This window comes from Astatotilapia calliptera, chromosome 8 (assembly GCF_964374335.1).
Source record: "Astatotilapia calliptera chromosome 8, fAstCal68.1, whole genome shotgun sequence".
Classification (NCBI taxonomy): domain Eukaryota; kingdom Metazoa; phylum Chordata; class Actinopteri; order Cichliformes; family Cichlidae; genus Astatotilapia; species Astatotilapia calliptera.
Window position 1 is genome coordinate 16,170,981 of NC_137429.1, and position 14,791 is coordinate 16,185,771.

Sequence of the window (14,791 nt, forward strand, 5' to 3'; positions counted from 1 at the left end):
GATCTCTTCAAGAGTTCGAGTGTCTCTGTGTTGGAAATCATTCCAAACGTGTTGGCCGGAATACGAAGGGACTGATTAAAGTCTGTCTGTTCCCTTCTCTCCAATCTAACGTCCCATGGACCCCTCCCCTCACACCCTCCCCAGATTTAGAGTAGCAGCATTTGCATATTTTATTCTCTTCCATTAGCAAAGAAGAAAAGAAAAGAAAACAGGGGGGCAGGAGGGGGATTTATATCGATTACAGAAATATAAGTAAGCGCTGTATATCGCAGGGAGGTGGGGGGCAAGGGGGTGTGGGGCACATTTGTCACACATCCAGGTAATGACTAGGCAGGTAAAGATGGTGGTGCAGGTGCGGGGCCAGACGGTCTGTTGCCTTATCCAGTTTCATCCTGGGATGAAACTCAGGGTTTCACATTTACTAAAAAAAGAAAAGGAAGCGTATTAGTCAGAGCTTTATATTCTGCAACTTCATATGGATGTATAAACTTTCACAGACCACAGAGGACAGTTACATAATGAGAGAAGAAGAAAAAACAAGGATTGCCAAATCCCAGCGCTCTTCAACTCAAGTTGAAGTTGAGTCTACAGTTGTTCTTCCAGTCATTGAGCTAATTAGCACATCTCTTGGCTTAATAAGACCCACAAGGCTGCAAATGGGCACGCTCAGAAATAAAGCAGAAATAAGTGTAATCTGAAGTGAAAAGGCATGATTGAGAATGACTAAACTGCACGTGTCTAAATGTAGAAGAACAGCAAAACAAAAAATAAGACAGAGGCTGGTCCCTTTCTTTGCGAGTCACTGAAATAATCACTGATCTGTTATCAGAATCCTTTTTATTTGCAAACGTACAATAAAAAGCACATTTGTCCAGCTCCCGAGCCGGTCAGCAGCTCACGAGCTGGGCATACAGTGGTTATACATGTGGTACAGAATCAACAAGGCTTCACATTTTGTACAAGCAGAGAGGGCAAGGCGTGAAAACAAGACAGTGGACTACACACGTCACTCTACAGATACACACACGGCAAAACCGAGGCATGCGGTCGGTTACAGCTGTAGGCCACCCGTGCAAACATGGAGGAACACGTCAGAAAATGTAGATCTGCGTCTGCTTCGGGAGGGCTTAATATGTTCTGATCTCTGTGCAGCGGCGACATGGTTTCTAAAGGCTAAAGTGCTGCAGTGTATAAAGCCACGTGCAGGCGTTGGGGCTAGCGCTCTACTGTGCAAACACAGATAGTAATAATATCAGTGATTAAGGTCAGACTGTGCCAACAGAGCTGAATATATTATGCTAGTATGATGGGATAAACGGTGACAACAGCAGGTTGTGGAAGCTGCGACACATCCTTCAGTAATTCACGAGACGAGAGGAGAGTTCGCAGGAAAGAAGCGGCTCAGCAACACAGGAGGTTAAAAAGGAGAGGTTAGGGGGGGTTTAAAGGTCAGATTTGGGACACTCACTGGCCAGGTTGACAATGCAGGCGATGATAATGATCGTCCCTCCTACTAGTGAGACCATGGAGAGCATCTTGGCCACGCGTCCCAGACGCACGGCGCCGTCCAGATTTCCCTGCTCCAGACTGTTCTTGGACTGAGGGAGAAGATCAAAGCGTCTGTTAGCATCAGTGTGATTAAAAAGAATAAACTCCAAAAACCAAACACACACACACACAAATCCTGCTCTCACCATGATGGAGTAGACAAATCCAACAATGTTGATGGGCCAGACTGGGCAGAAGCAGGCCAGCACAGAGAGGAGGAGGTAGTCTTTGACTTTGGAGCGGTCCAATGGTGGGTTGGTGGCGATGCTGGAGTGGCGAGAAAGCGACGGCCTGGGCGAGAAGGCGGTGTAGCCGATGGAGCTCGCCCTGCTCCCCTTCCTGGTCTTGCCGTGATGAGGGTAAGAGATGGAGTGCTGCCTTCTCGGAGGAGAGGAGACGACTGGAGAGGTGCTCTTCTCCTCGGACACTGAGTGGATCCCGTTACCTGCGTGTGAAGGATGAAGAGGACAAAGAGGTAAAACGCCAGTGCTCGCACGCCTCCCGTGCTCTCCCGGGAGTTCATCCACGCGCAGGAATTTGACTTTCCCCCAGCGAGCTGACTAAGCAGCTGCCCGACCCTGCCTCCCTCCCCACCCGCTGCCTGGCTATGAGGTCAAACTCAAGTCACTCACCGTTCTTCAGCTTCTCGTTGATGACTATGACGAGCTCTCCTTTGGATTTGCTGCGGGCAGGCCTGGTGCCAGCCGGGCTGCTGCTGCAGCTGTGGATGAGCTCTTCGCCTCTGACTGGCAGGCACAGCTCAGAGACGGGGGCCTGGCTCGAGAGGGAGCCGTCTTGGTCCAGAAGCGATGGTTGTTCTTCCACAGGCCAAAGGCCGGGGGCGGGCATCATGTTCACAGCCATGCTGACAGAAAGAGAAGCCCGTGTTCGTGGTCCGGTCCTGCACGTCTGTAGTTACACCTGGGGCCAGAAAGTGGTTTTAAACACATTCATAAACAAAAACTGTTCCTTCCCATCTGCTTAGGGATTGTGCAAAAATCACTGCAGTGGAGAAGAGGGCAGACAGATGGAGCAAGAGATAAATCTTTTCTTCTATTTAAACTATTTTTTAATCAAATATTTAGACCAATTTTTGCTATTGGAGGACAGCAAAATAATAGCAAGTCTATAGATGTTGAGTTCTTGGTCACAGTCTCAACCCAACAGAAAGCAGCTATAGGAAAGTAGGGCATAGTATCAAATGAGCCACAAATGACCTAAAAGAGATTAAACGGTGCCTTCATGGTTGGGTTGTTTGCCTACAGTTTATTTAGTAAAACTCTACTTGTTTGAATCAGTTTGCAGATGCTGGGGAGCAGCGCTGCCTCCCTGAAATGAAATATTTATATGGCTGGCAGGGGATTTCTAACTAGCAGTTTTCATACAGCCCATAAACACATCCCGTTTCAGCAGATTTCAGAGTGGATGTGGGCTCAATATCACCCATAAGCCTCTTTATAATCCCCTTTTGAACGTCAGATGACATCTCACGTTTGATCACTGCTCACAGCTGCTGAGGGATGGATGAGCAAAACACAACTGTAAATAAGGCCTCCAAGACTCGCTTTCTCAGGTAACAAAAAGCAGGTCAACAAAAAGGAGGAGCGGAAAAAAACAGGTATGGCAGATGGAGACGGCTTTCCTGCCTCGGTCTCCGTGCAGGTGTGTACATAGCTTTATTTCACCGTGTGTACACAACCGCTCACCGACATATGGTGGCCGGTTTTGCCGGACGCAGAACAATAGCAAGAGGACACAGCGGTAAAAAGGCTGAGGACAAAGGGGGGAGAAAACTCGGATAGAGGCCAACAGGGAGGGAGGGAGGCTGCTCGTTAATTAGCCTGCCGCTGATGGGTTGGATTCAGTGGATGTGCGCTGCTAAACTGCACCGATAAGCAGGAAAAACACATGCACTGGATTCACAGGAAATGACTGGAATACATAAACAGCCATTTGTGTATCTCGCACCCATCAATCCATCAAAGGGAAAACTGTAATCAAACTGACCTTTGTTTCCGTCCCTTTCTTTTTTAATCCAGCGCTTGCCTCGTCGTCATCACGTCGCTGGATTGTGCATCGTGGTAACCTCACTCCCAGGTGGGGAAAAAAAACACAAAACTGTCAGACGTGACCAAACATCTCCAGAGCGCAGAGGGTTTCTAGACGTGCTCCGTTTAAAAGCCCGATCATATGATTTATGTCCAGTGAAAGCTGAGGGAGGGAAAAAACAGAAAGCGGTGGGGCTGGTGTAGCCTTGCGCCAGCGCAGTGAGCTGGGATGGATGGAGTCTCCTGGATATCAGGGTGGTTCAGAGAGGAGGGGTGTGTGTGCGTGTAACGAAAAGTGAAATCAACCAGAGTACGTGCTGTGGAGGAAGAGAAAAGGTGTGTGTGTGAGAGATGTGCTGTAGGGGGCGGTGGTTTATAGCATCCACCTACCGCCGGTGTTAAACTGTGACCTGCTGTCTGTGCGATGCTAATTAGCCTAATTATGTGTTCACACAAAGAAACCGTGATACGGCGGTGGAGCGTCAGCTCGCATAGATCAGGGTAGGAGACACTGGAGCTCAGGCGAAGGTGACCATAACATTTATTTACCGAGGTCAAATAAATACACAAGCATCCAATAACGTGATATGGGAGGTTTATTAAAAAAGGACACGCCACCAGCTGGACACAGCAGACATTACATAAACACGATGACAACAAGCATTTAAAAAAAAAAAAAAAAAAAAAAAAAAAAAAAATGGGGTGGCTTCAGATAAAAAGTAAAGTATGTACATGACTTGTATTAAAAAAGAAGAAAAAAATCATTTCCCCATGGCACTCACGATGTTTGCCTGCAAATAGAAGAAAAGAACAATGAATACAAACCAAGAGAAGCAGAATATCAATCAGATGCTTAGTTATGGAAGGATTATATTTATTTTGGTTAATATTAGGAGCAGAAAACGTGTTTTTGTAACCAAACCTGATTTTTATTTAATGTTTAACACATTAATAAAGTCTAATGAAGTTGCCATTTAACCTAGCTCGCCACAGGGAGCGTGCAAAATTAAAGCAAAATCACTGAAACAGAATGCAGTACAATAATCTCCATCTAAATTATCCCATTTTAATAATTGATGAGGACAGAATTGTAAATCACAGTAAAACTCCATTAGTTGCACAGCCTTACTGTCAGTAATACTTTATTACTACAATCAAAGCGTCTGCTGCTAAGCTAAAAGTGATCATACTCAAGTTTTAGCAGGTTTGTCAACCCCTGCTACCTCAAAATCAGCTGATGGGAATGCTTTTATTTTGGAGGGTTTTAGAGGTGCTTCTAAGAACCTGAAGCAACCCACCAAAAAGCAGAGTGGCAGAAGATAACCACTTACAATGACAGCAAGAACCTAGCTTACCTTCATGAAGGAGGAAAATCTCTTTTCCGTCATCCCCTCAACTTGTATCAGGTCTTCCACCTGCAGAATAGCAATCATATAGTCTGTGCATGTATTTATATTATAGAAGCTACAGTAAATAAGGTTTGTTTTCCAACCTTTGCGAAGTGACCGTGGATCTCCCTCCAGCCCAGAATGAGCTTCGCCTTCTTGTCACCGATCTGCTGCAGACTTTTCAGCTCTTTGAGGCAGCCTGTGTTCAGAATTTGCAGGATTTTCTGCTTGGACTGATCCACCATCGACTGGTCAAGCTGGGACTCCCAAGCACTCTTTGTGTTGTTCTCTTTACCACCTGGTGCCTGATAGGACAAGAAAAGAAATATAAATGCACAGATATACAACCAAGCCGTTAAAACATTTTTGCTATCAGACAACACAAGCAATCTACTTTAAATCTGAACGTCTCTCCACTGGTTGGGAGAGGAAGGCAATTTTAACCAAACAAATTTGAGACCCTTTCTGCATCTGTCGAGTCAGATAAACACATTGAAGCTAATGCACGTTGTCAGCTTGTATCTGATGCTTGCAACTCTGCAGATGTGTCAAGTTAAGCACAGCACAGTCAAGGCTCAGTTGCTGACCTCAATCAGGTCTGAATACGTCTCCTCTTTCTTCTTGATGCATACAGACTGCTTTTTGACCACAAGAAGCTGCTGAAGGGGCTGGCGCTGGGACACTGAGGGGCAGGAAACAGGAAGACATTGCATTAGGACAGGATCTAAGACAAATATTCTTACTGCATATAAAAAACAAACAAACCAACAACTGCATTTTAAAATTAAAGTCAAATTTTTATCACTTGAACCATTTTAAAGAAAAATGCATGCAGGAGGCACTAAGAAAGGTTCTCTGGCTCACTCTCAGTGTTGCTGAGGGTTGTAAAAATAATTCTCTCTCATCATCATTTGATACCTTCTCTGGCTCCAGTATTGTAGATTGAGCTTTTGCATCACATTGCAGCCCATCAATAGCCGCAGTGAATCAACATGACAGAATTAGCGAGTCACTAATCTTTAGTGAAGCACTCAAATAAAGAATTTAGTGAGTCCTCAGTCAAGGTCAGCAGTGTGTGATACCTCTATAGTCTTTAACACTGTAGTAATTTCTTCATGAGGCAAACAATCTATGGAAATTCACTTAGTTACAGTACGATCATCTGCTCTAGGATTTCTAACAGACCTTGCAGCGGTTGGACCACAGCCTGCTGTTTATTGGGTTTTGTGGCATCTGACTGTTTTCTCCGCAGGGCAGTTGTCTTGTTCTCGAAGTCGGGCTCTTGTCCTGTAATCGACTTTTCTCCAGCCAACTGACTGAATAGCATGGCCTTGCTCTCAAGCTCCCTCTGCTTCTCTTTGAGCTCCTGCACAAAACAACAACAACAACAAAAACAAAGAAGCATAACAAAAGAGACCAAGTACAGCAATTAAATATTGACTGGGCAGAAAAGGGCGGCCAACGTTACAGCCTTTCCAACTTGATATTTCCATGTATGCATGCATGAAGATGTCAATTTATAAAAAGGGACAGCAGATGATGATTTGTATCTCTCCCATAGTAATCCCACAAAGCCCAGGTGTTGCTAGTGGGACTGTTGCAAGAGAGAATTAGTTTCAGCACCAGCTACCAAATCCTGGCCTACTGTTCAGAGACCACGACCTGCTTAAGATGCTGTCTCACTGTCCTCTCGATACCACTGCTTAGAGCAACTCTAAACTAAACAGAGCATTCTTCAAGTCAGCCATGTGGACAAACTAGATGTGCATTTTCACCTTGATCTCTTTAAGCATGGCCAGTCTCTCTTTGTCCTGGGAGCTCATCGTTCTCTTCTCCAAAGCTATTAGTCTATCCATCAGTGACTGGTCTGATGAACTAAAGGGGCAGACAAACAAATCATATTAGACAAAGAGGCTGAAAAACAGGGCAGACAGTACGATTTGAAACAAGTCAGGTATCAAAAAGTCATGTTTACAGGATTCCAGACAGACCTACACACAACAGCATCTTTCTCCGTCACAAAGCCTTTCACGTCAGTCAGACATCATAATACAAACCAAACAAATAATCAGTCTGTGTGGTCTATAACCTGTGGTTACGTGTAGAGGGTGAGGCATCGTGTTCGGATTTCTTCTCCTCTTTATGCTTCTTCTTCTGTGGCTCAGTGCCAGACCCCCCTGTCTCTCGTTCCTCTCTGGACCGCTTCACTGGAGACGACGGCAGATGGAAAATTAACAGTTTAGTATTCAGTGCAGTGTAACAACGGTGTCTGTGGGGGCTCTCTAGAGTGTAAAGCAACTCAGACAAAAATGGCACAGCATCAGTCAAAGCTGCATTGCAGTGCTTGAATTAAAGCCAGCCGCAGCAGGTAAACATGAGGAACATCTTTGAGAGAGTGCAGTAGGAAAGACAACATCAGAACAGCAAAAATGCAAGTGGAGCACCAGTTTTACAAAAAACAAAAAAGACAAACATCCATCTGACCCAGAGACAGCCGTTTACTGTTAGTCACCATCCTCTCGGATGTGACATGGGTGCCCCCTGTTGGCCTTTGGCTCTTCCTGTTTCCCAATAAAATGCCTTTTTATACTCTAGTGGCCCCTAACTGAAAAAAGTGAGTGCTTTTCTCACCTGGCACCACAGCCACAGTTTCGCGGGTGAAGGGCTTGTTCACAATGAGCTTGGATTTGGCCGCAAAGTTGAGTGCACTGAAGGTGTCAAAATAATATTTGTACTCTGGTGCAATATTGGTGATCATGACGGAGTGTGCCGAGCCCCCCAGAGAGTCCTGCAGAAGCCGTGTTAGTTTACTGTCCCTGTACGGCACGCGCACCGAAGTGCCCGAGTTTAGAGAGTCAACAACTTTGCTGAGTGTGAAGAGAGACAGGTTGATGGCACCACTCTCCTTCAGGCGGATGCCCTGGTTGCCGGTGCGGCGGTTGTCCTCTGAGCCAGCCAAATCGACCAAGTACAGTTTGCCTGTCTGTTGTCTGTGGGGAAGTTGCTGCTGAGTCCGTACAACCTGTATCATTGCAGAGATTAAGAATGGAAAAGCAGCAGCGACACAGAAGTCAGGCAGGAAAAACGAGGAGGTGGGGTGAAAGTAGAAAAAAAAAATACGAGGATTACATTTTATGAAAACATGACAACAAAGGGAAAAAACAAAGAATAAATGAAGAAAAAGGACAGCAGATAATGGTTTGTGTTTCTCTCCCATAGTAATCCCAGGAAGCACAGAAGTTGCTAGTGGGACTGTTGCAAGAGAGAATTGATTTCAGCACCAGCTACCAAATCCTGGCCTACTGCTCAGAGACCACGACCTGCTTAAGATGCTGTCTGGCTGTCCATTTGACACTAACAAATAAAACAGTTCAATAAACTACACCAAGATCATCAAACCTTAATGAGAAGGATAGCGTGGCTGCGGCTGGAACGCTGGTTTAGCTTAGTAGAAGCTGTAGTACGGTTGAGCGTCGCAGGGACAAAGTGTTTGTCAAAATCTGCGAATTTGCTAATGTTCATGTGTGTCAGGCCAGGGATAAGGATGTTCTTGTCTTTGTCCTCTCTGATGGGTAAATCCTGGGAGTTTGGCGACAGAAGATCAAGCACCTGAGAAAGGACCAGAACAACAAGAATAAGAAAGCGGTAATTGATGAATGATGCACACTAAAAGAAAAAAGGTACATTTAAAAGGTTCAGAGGCCATGCAGTGGAAAATGTAGTTAGAAGGTTTTTCAGTAAATTCAAGAAGACTGGAGGCTAAAAAGCTGTGCGCGCCCCCTTGTTTTATTAAATCATGCTGAGGGCCAGTGACCTGAAACTGAAAGGGTAGGCTGAAAATGTTTTCACACATGAAATTTTAAGTCAACCGATTCAAATATTTTCCACATTTGTTCATTTTGACAGGTAGCGCAACAGGAAATAAATCTGCTTCAAAAGGCTTCATACTACGACATGTGTATGATGTATGATGGTGTCTACAAAAGAGAACTGCATGAATACAGCAGGAAAGAGCTGTCCAATCTGACAATGCACTGAGTTTTTATTAGAGAGCTGGCAGGTTAAAGGCTGGCTAACATCCTATCCGACTGCATCAGATATCTGCATTCTCACATACAGCTCTGCTGGGTGGGGCCAAGGCTACCCTGCACGTGCCAAAACATCTTAGTTTGGAATACACCATCTGCATAATAATACTGTTGGCTTAAATTTGCCGAATTAAGGGAGTCAGCTTTTGGTCAACATAAAATCTTCTAAGGGTATTAATAACATTTCTAGAGAAGTGTCCATTGGAAACGGAAATATTTCCACTTTTAAAATGAACATAAAGGCAATTTTATTTTCAATACAGGGTTTTAATCAGGGCTGAAAAAAAAGATTGACCACACTATAATGATTTTCTGTTTTATGCAACAGAGTTTCGCTTCCTAAGGTGATATAACAGGGAATTTCATAGAGTTCTGTCAATTAAGGTAACCAAGATTCAATACCTGAGCTGTTTAGAGACATTTGAAACTATTTTACAACCTTTGGAACAAGTAAATACCAAAGGTTCATTTGATCCATTTAAATCTAGAAAAGAAAAAAAAAAAAAAAAAAAAAGGAACACAACCACCACAAATCCCCCCCCCCAGCTCTCTATAATGCTATAAAATGCAGAAACACACTTCTTAAGAGCAAAGACAATGTTTTCTAACACCTCAACTTGAATGACCACCAGCTGCATTACTTTGCTTAATCATGAACAGAAAGCCAGAAATAACCGTACGCTCTTTCTACTTAAACCATTCATACCTTCTCATTGTAAATTTCCAAATACGACATGCCAATGCTATAGTCCCATCCATCACTCGCATCCTTGGCTTTCACCAGCTTGAAGACCTCACGAACAGCTCGGGGAATCACACCTGGCTGCTCTGAACTCCCCAGCATGGTGTGGGTCTTACCTGTGAAAGAGGATGCAAAAGCCTAGAGTTAGAAAAGGGTGTCTTTGAGGAGCCAAAATATCTATAAACAAAATCATTGTGACCTCTCACAAGTCTTAACAGCTTAATTTATAAATGCATGTGCACAGCTAATATACACGTTTCTTGCAACCCTGTAGACTGTGCTTCAACATACCAGCTCCTGTTGGCCCATAAGCAAACACACTGGCATTCTGTCCGTTAAAGATGTGCGGCAGAATGGGCTTCACTGATGAGAGGAAAACTTCTTGCTGCGTCGTTTGTTCACCATGAAAAACGTCGAAGCTAAAAACAATAACAACAACCACAGCTCTCTTAATATTTAAAGCTAGACAATCACTGAAATCTTTACCGATATGCATATATACATAACAGATTATTAGGAAGGCACTGACTGGTATTTAACAGTTTCTGTGGCGTTCCTCCAGTTGATTATCTCCAGGTTTTGAGAGTCCAGGCCTCTTACACACGGTCCCTCGCTTTTCTCATCTTCTTTGTTCATATACGGTCGCAGACGAACAGCTACGCGGACCCTGGATGTCTTCTTGTTTCCTCCATCTGATACCGCCACACGCGTCGCCATTATTGCGCTTCCAAAAAGAAAGGCCCGAATAAAGTTTAATAATAAGCTAACTAGTTAGCCACGAACGTGCTTGAAAATGACAGTTTGTGTATAACAGCACTGCATTAAAACGCATGGCATTCAAATGAAACCTCTCCTGATAAGCTGTGTTTCCTTACTGACGAAAGCCTCTCTCGGCTAATAACAAGCTAAAGCTGGATAGCTCAGTCATAACTTCTCCAAAGAACGGATGCTTCTCGACTGGCTAATAATAGTCACAAAGCCAAAGCCTGCTATATGCTTACCGATATTATTTGAGAATGTCTGAGACAAGCCACACCTTTGTTATGCCCTAAATTTTCCTTCCAGCAACATTTCGGACGCTTGGTTTTAACAATGGCGACCGCGTCCCTTAAAAACTTGAGCGACTAACCGAACACTTTTTCAAATGCAGAGCGCAGAAACCGGAAGCGGCCGTAAACCAATCAGAATTTTTTTTTTGAACCAATCAGAACTCGCACAAATACTGGCGCCTGTTTTACGTCATGCGTCCATATTAATGTGATTTGTGGCTTTTCTGATTACATTTGTCAGGTTTACGCTACACAAACGTACATATACGTACGTTTTAAAAACAACAAGAACAACATGAACAGAAAAGCAAAGGAAGCTAATACAAATTTCGCTCTGTCTGCCCGGAGACCTGCTCGCGCTTGCGCAGTGTGCAGGAAGTCGCGTCGAGCGTAGATCTCCAAACCATTCCCCTCTACTGCTGGAGTGTCCGCTCGCAGTGAGTGTGAATTATCCACATGACGTTGTATCAGCGATGAGGTGAAGCTCCCCCGCCCCGGCAGTGCAGAGGCTCAGGCAGATCCCTACAGCCAAAATGGCGCAATGTTTACGTCTGTGCATAAGCGTTTGTTATACTTAGTGACTCTCATGGGGAGTTTTTACTGGAAAAGTATTTGACTCAACGTTTTAATCGCTTTCACAGCAGCACCGATCCGGAAGAAGCCGTTAATGACGATTTAAGGCACGTATGTTATTAGCAGATTAACTACTGTTTAAGAAATAGCTGGCGGTTAGGCCTGACGTTAGCTAGCCGCTTGTTTTAGTTGACTGTACGTTCACTTATCCTTTAACAAAAGTAAACAGCTACGGCTAAAAGTTATAGCCTCTAAAAAATCCTCTTAATCTACACAGTTGTGTATACCCGAAGTTAGTTTCAGCTGCACTAAAATGTTTTCTAGATCTAAATGGCAGGCTTCTGTTCAGCAGATCTGTTGCGAGAAACTTCACCAGCAGGAAGCATGCAAGCTGAGGCCACAGACACCTCACTGAAAGAGGGCATAGAGGTTCTGAACATGAAGGACTCAGAGGAAGCTGCAGAGGGCAAAGAGGACGAGGACAGCACGAAGCAACCGGATACGGAGATGGCAGAGGAGGACGACGCAACAGCCAAGGAGGATACAGGTACAGTACACGCGTAAAGATACATGCATGGGCAGGTGTAGTGAAAGGACGCACAGTAGACAGGAAGTTTCATTATCAGGGTAAAAGTCTTCAGTGTGGACAAGCATGTCCTGTACAGGTAACTAGTGTGAGTCTGAAGTATCAGCAAGGACAAATATCCGCCCATTTTCTTAAATGCTTATTCACCCAGGGTCTGGTGTGGGTGTGGTGCTGGAGTTGGCATTAGTGTGGTACACCCTGCGCCAGTTCTTTGTATGTAAGTTAAAAAGAAAAAGCAAACAGACTGCTGGGACTAGATATAAGCTGATGTTTCTGTTTTTAACTGTAATATTTGCTTATATTGCTATATAGACTGCAGTCAACTGGATTTATGATGGGGGATGTATATTTAAATGTATATTTAAAATACAGAAATCAAGTATCTTTATGACCCTGCGTCATTATACCTAGATTATCCAATCTAGAGCACTTAACAAAAAAACCTAGTCATCCAAACTGTTTTTCAGGGTTAAAAGACAGCAATAAAATGCAAAAACCATCTATTAAAGAAAACAAAAAATCAATACAAAATATTAATATTAGAATCAATCCAATTGTGAACTTTAAGAAAGTTGGAGGTCTTTTAATTTAAAAAAAAAAAATATATATATATAAGTTAAAAAATGGTTTCTATGAAACTATTCAGTAAAGCCACTATTGCTCAGTAACTGATCCAGCCTTCATTAGAAAAGTCTGTGTTGTTCTGTGCCCTGATGTACTTGATCACTTCAAGTCTTTTGGCTTTTGTATCACTTGCTGCAGAGAATATATTACACACGAGAGAAATGTTAGCTCCTGCTATCAATAAATGTCACCACTGATTTTCAAATAGTTTTGCTATTTGCACCCCGATGCCCATCAGTGGGTGTGATGTTGATGTTCTGTTGACATATCAGTCCGTCCCTACGTAGAGCTTGTCACAGAGAAGTCAAAGCAGTGTGTCTGAAAGATGTTTAAATTGGACCTATTATGTGTATTGCTTTCTGTCATACATACAGTACTTTTTGCAGTGCTGATTGCTCCTATTAAACATGGCTAAACCTTCACATATTGAGGTCAGTGTATGTACAAGTAATCCCCTTCAAAAGTCCAGCCTACAATCTACACATGGATCTGTCAGTGGAAGCCAGTATTCCTTATGTGGTTGCCTCACACATCGTCAACACGGACCTGCAGTTCAGACCCTCTGAGGGGCAGCCAATCAGAACAAAAACATGTAGCTCTAAATTGAAGGCGGGGAGCTACATCAAAGCCCAGTATAGGGTTAATCCACAATAAAATGTCGCTTTATTATTGTTTTTAACAGAGATTTTAAACTGACTGTGTACGTTTTTTTTCTCAGATGGGAACACAGATGCAGTGGGAGGAGAGGCGCAGCAGGATGAATCTCAGGCAGACGCAGGGGTGGAGGCTGAAGATGGAAAACAGAAAGCCGAAGAGGCGGACGGTGACTGGGAGCTTCCGTACAGCGACGAGGAAATGGAGGACCCCAAAAACTGGATGCCTCCTCCCGCAGAGATCAAAAGACTCTATGAGCTCCTCGCTAAAGGAGATATGCTGGAATTGAACTTTGTGCCCCTTCCTAGAAGGCCCCCCACGCCTGAACAGACCTCTTCGCCCGAAAGAGACGAAGAGGAGGAGGCAGCCAAGGAACGGGAGAGGCAGGAGAGGGAACGCAAGTCAGTGTTGCTTTTCTTTTTGGTCATTTCAGGATTAAGGAGTTTGGTTCGAGTGCTTTTGGTTGGTCATGTTTCGTTTTGTTTTTTCAGGCCTCCAACTCCAACTGAGTTTGACTTTGATGAGGAGAAAATGCAAACCACTCCAAAAAATGCTTTCCTAAGCCGGCGCAGGACTCCTGGTATGTCACAATCAATTATTTGTGTTGTCTCTTTATAATCTGGACTTTTTTGTCTTTTATTTAATAATGCTTTTTGCCTGTTGTCTCCCAGGATCTTCTGCCCGCTCCTCTGTTAAAAGGGAAGCTCGGCTGGACAAAGTATTGTCAGACATGAAGCGCCACCGCAAGATTGAGGAGCATATCATGCGCACAGGAAGAGATCTCTTCAAGAGTGACAAGAAGCTGGAGGAAGCCCTTTCTCCAAACAGCCAGAGGGAGCGGGAGAAGGAGAGGGAACGGGACAGCAACCCCAACACCATCTTCTCACCACGACAGAGGAGATACTGATGGTTTCTTTTGAGACAAGGACTTGCCCAAAGGCATCTAAAGCCAAGCATTTCCCTGAGGCTTTCTAAAAAACTTGAATTTTTTTTAATGTAACAAGTTTTGTATGTTTTATGTGTTTTGTATGATGGCAATAAAAATTTTAACCCTGGAGGACATCCCTCACCTGTTATACTCTGAGCGTACTGACAGTTTATTTCAATCTGTGGCTAAATGAATATGATGATATCGTTATGATTCTAAATTATATAATAAAGCTACTTTTGTCTGCTCCCTTGTCACAGGTGGTGGCCACAGTGGGTAGCTCTGCTTTGATTTGAGTTTTATGCAGGGTATAATATAATGTACCTGAAAACACTATTTAATGAGGATTGCGTTACAAAGTAATTTAACTGATGGAGTCACTTTGATCTTATGAAACTTGTGTTTTTGGCCGTAATGCAAGAATTCATATACTAAATGAAACAACTGGTGACAAAGGTATTTCTCCCATATTGGTTTCTCTTCACTGGCTTCCTTTTTAAATCCAGAATCAAATTTTAAATAATTCTCCTCACATACAAGCTCTTAAATAATCAGGCCCTTTA

The 14,791-nt window shown here is 43.7% G+C and overlaps 3 protein-coding genes across 5 annotated transcripts; 1 reads left to right on the forward strand and 2 right to left on the reverse strand.

The window, feature by feature from the left end:
• Positions 1–267: 267 nt before the first annotated feature.
• On the reverse strand, positions 268–3,942 carry prrt2 (proline-rich transmembrane protein 2). 2 transcript variants are annotated; one of them, XM_026162944.2, is made up of 5 exons: positions 3,556–3,903; positions 2,181–2,469; positions 1,695–1,993; positions 1,469–1,598; positions 268–421 (listed from the first exon to the last, which is right to left on the reverse strand). In XM_026162944.2, the coding sequence occupies exons 2-5, from the start codon at positions 2,410–2,412 to the stop codon at positions 405–407; spliced, it is 678 nt and encodes a 225-aa protein (XP_026018729.1). In that variant the 5' UTR covers positions 2,413–2,469; positions 3,556–3,903; the 3' UTR covers positions 268–404. The 2 variants fall into 2 exon arrangements, with proteins under 2 accessions (XP_026018729.1, XP_026018728.1); XM_026162943.2 differs by lacking the exon at positions 268–421 and having other exon boundaries at positions 819–1,598; positions 3,556–3,942.
• A 232-nt stretch (positions 3,943–4,174) lies between these two features.
• On the reverse strand, positions 4,175–10,986 carry kif22 (kinesin family member 22). 2 transcript variants are annotated; one of them, XM_026162941.2, is made up of 13 exons: positions 10,851–10,986; positions 10,344–10,538; positions 10,106–10,233; positions 9,779–9,930; positions 8,384–8,593; positions 7,616–8,006; positions 7,074–7,191; positions 6,760–6,859; positions 6,170–6,350; positions 5,572–5,666; positions 5,089–5,289; positions 4,952–5,011; positions 4,175–4,387 (listed from the first exon to the last, which is right to left on the reverse strand). In XM_026162941.2, the coding sequence occupies exons 2-13, from the start codon at positions 10,529–10,531 to the stop codon at positions 4,358–4,360; spliced, it is 1,854 nt and encodes a 617-aa protein (XP_026018726.2). In that variant the 5' UTR covers positions 10,532–10,538; positions 10,851–10,986; the 3' UTR covers positions 4,175–4,357. The 2 variants fall into 2 exon arrangements, with proteins under 2 accessions (XP_026018726.2, XP_026018725.2); XM_026162940.2 differs by having other exon boundaries at positions 10,816–10,982.
• Positions 10,987–11,244: 258 nt separating this feature from the next.
• pagr1 (PAXIP1 associated glutamate-rich protein 1) lies at positions 11,245–14,378 on the forward strand. Its single transcript, XM_026162942.2, has 5 exons — positions 11,245–11,543; positions 11,789–11,983; positions 13,365–13,701; positions 13,792–13,880; positions 13,972–14,378. The coding sequence occupies exons 2-5, from the start codon at positions 11,821–11,823 to the stop codon at positions 14,205–14,207; spliced, it is 825 nt and encodes a 274-aa protein (XP_026018727.1). The 5' UTR covers positions 11,245–11,543; positions 11,789–11,820; the 3' UTR covers positions 14,208–14,378.
• Positions 14,379–14,791: the final 413 nt, after the last annotated feature.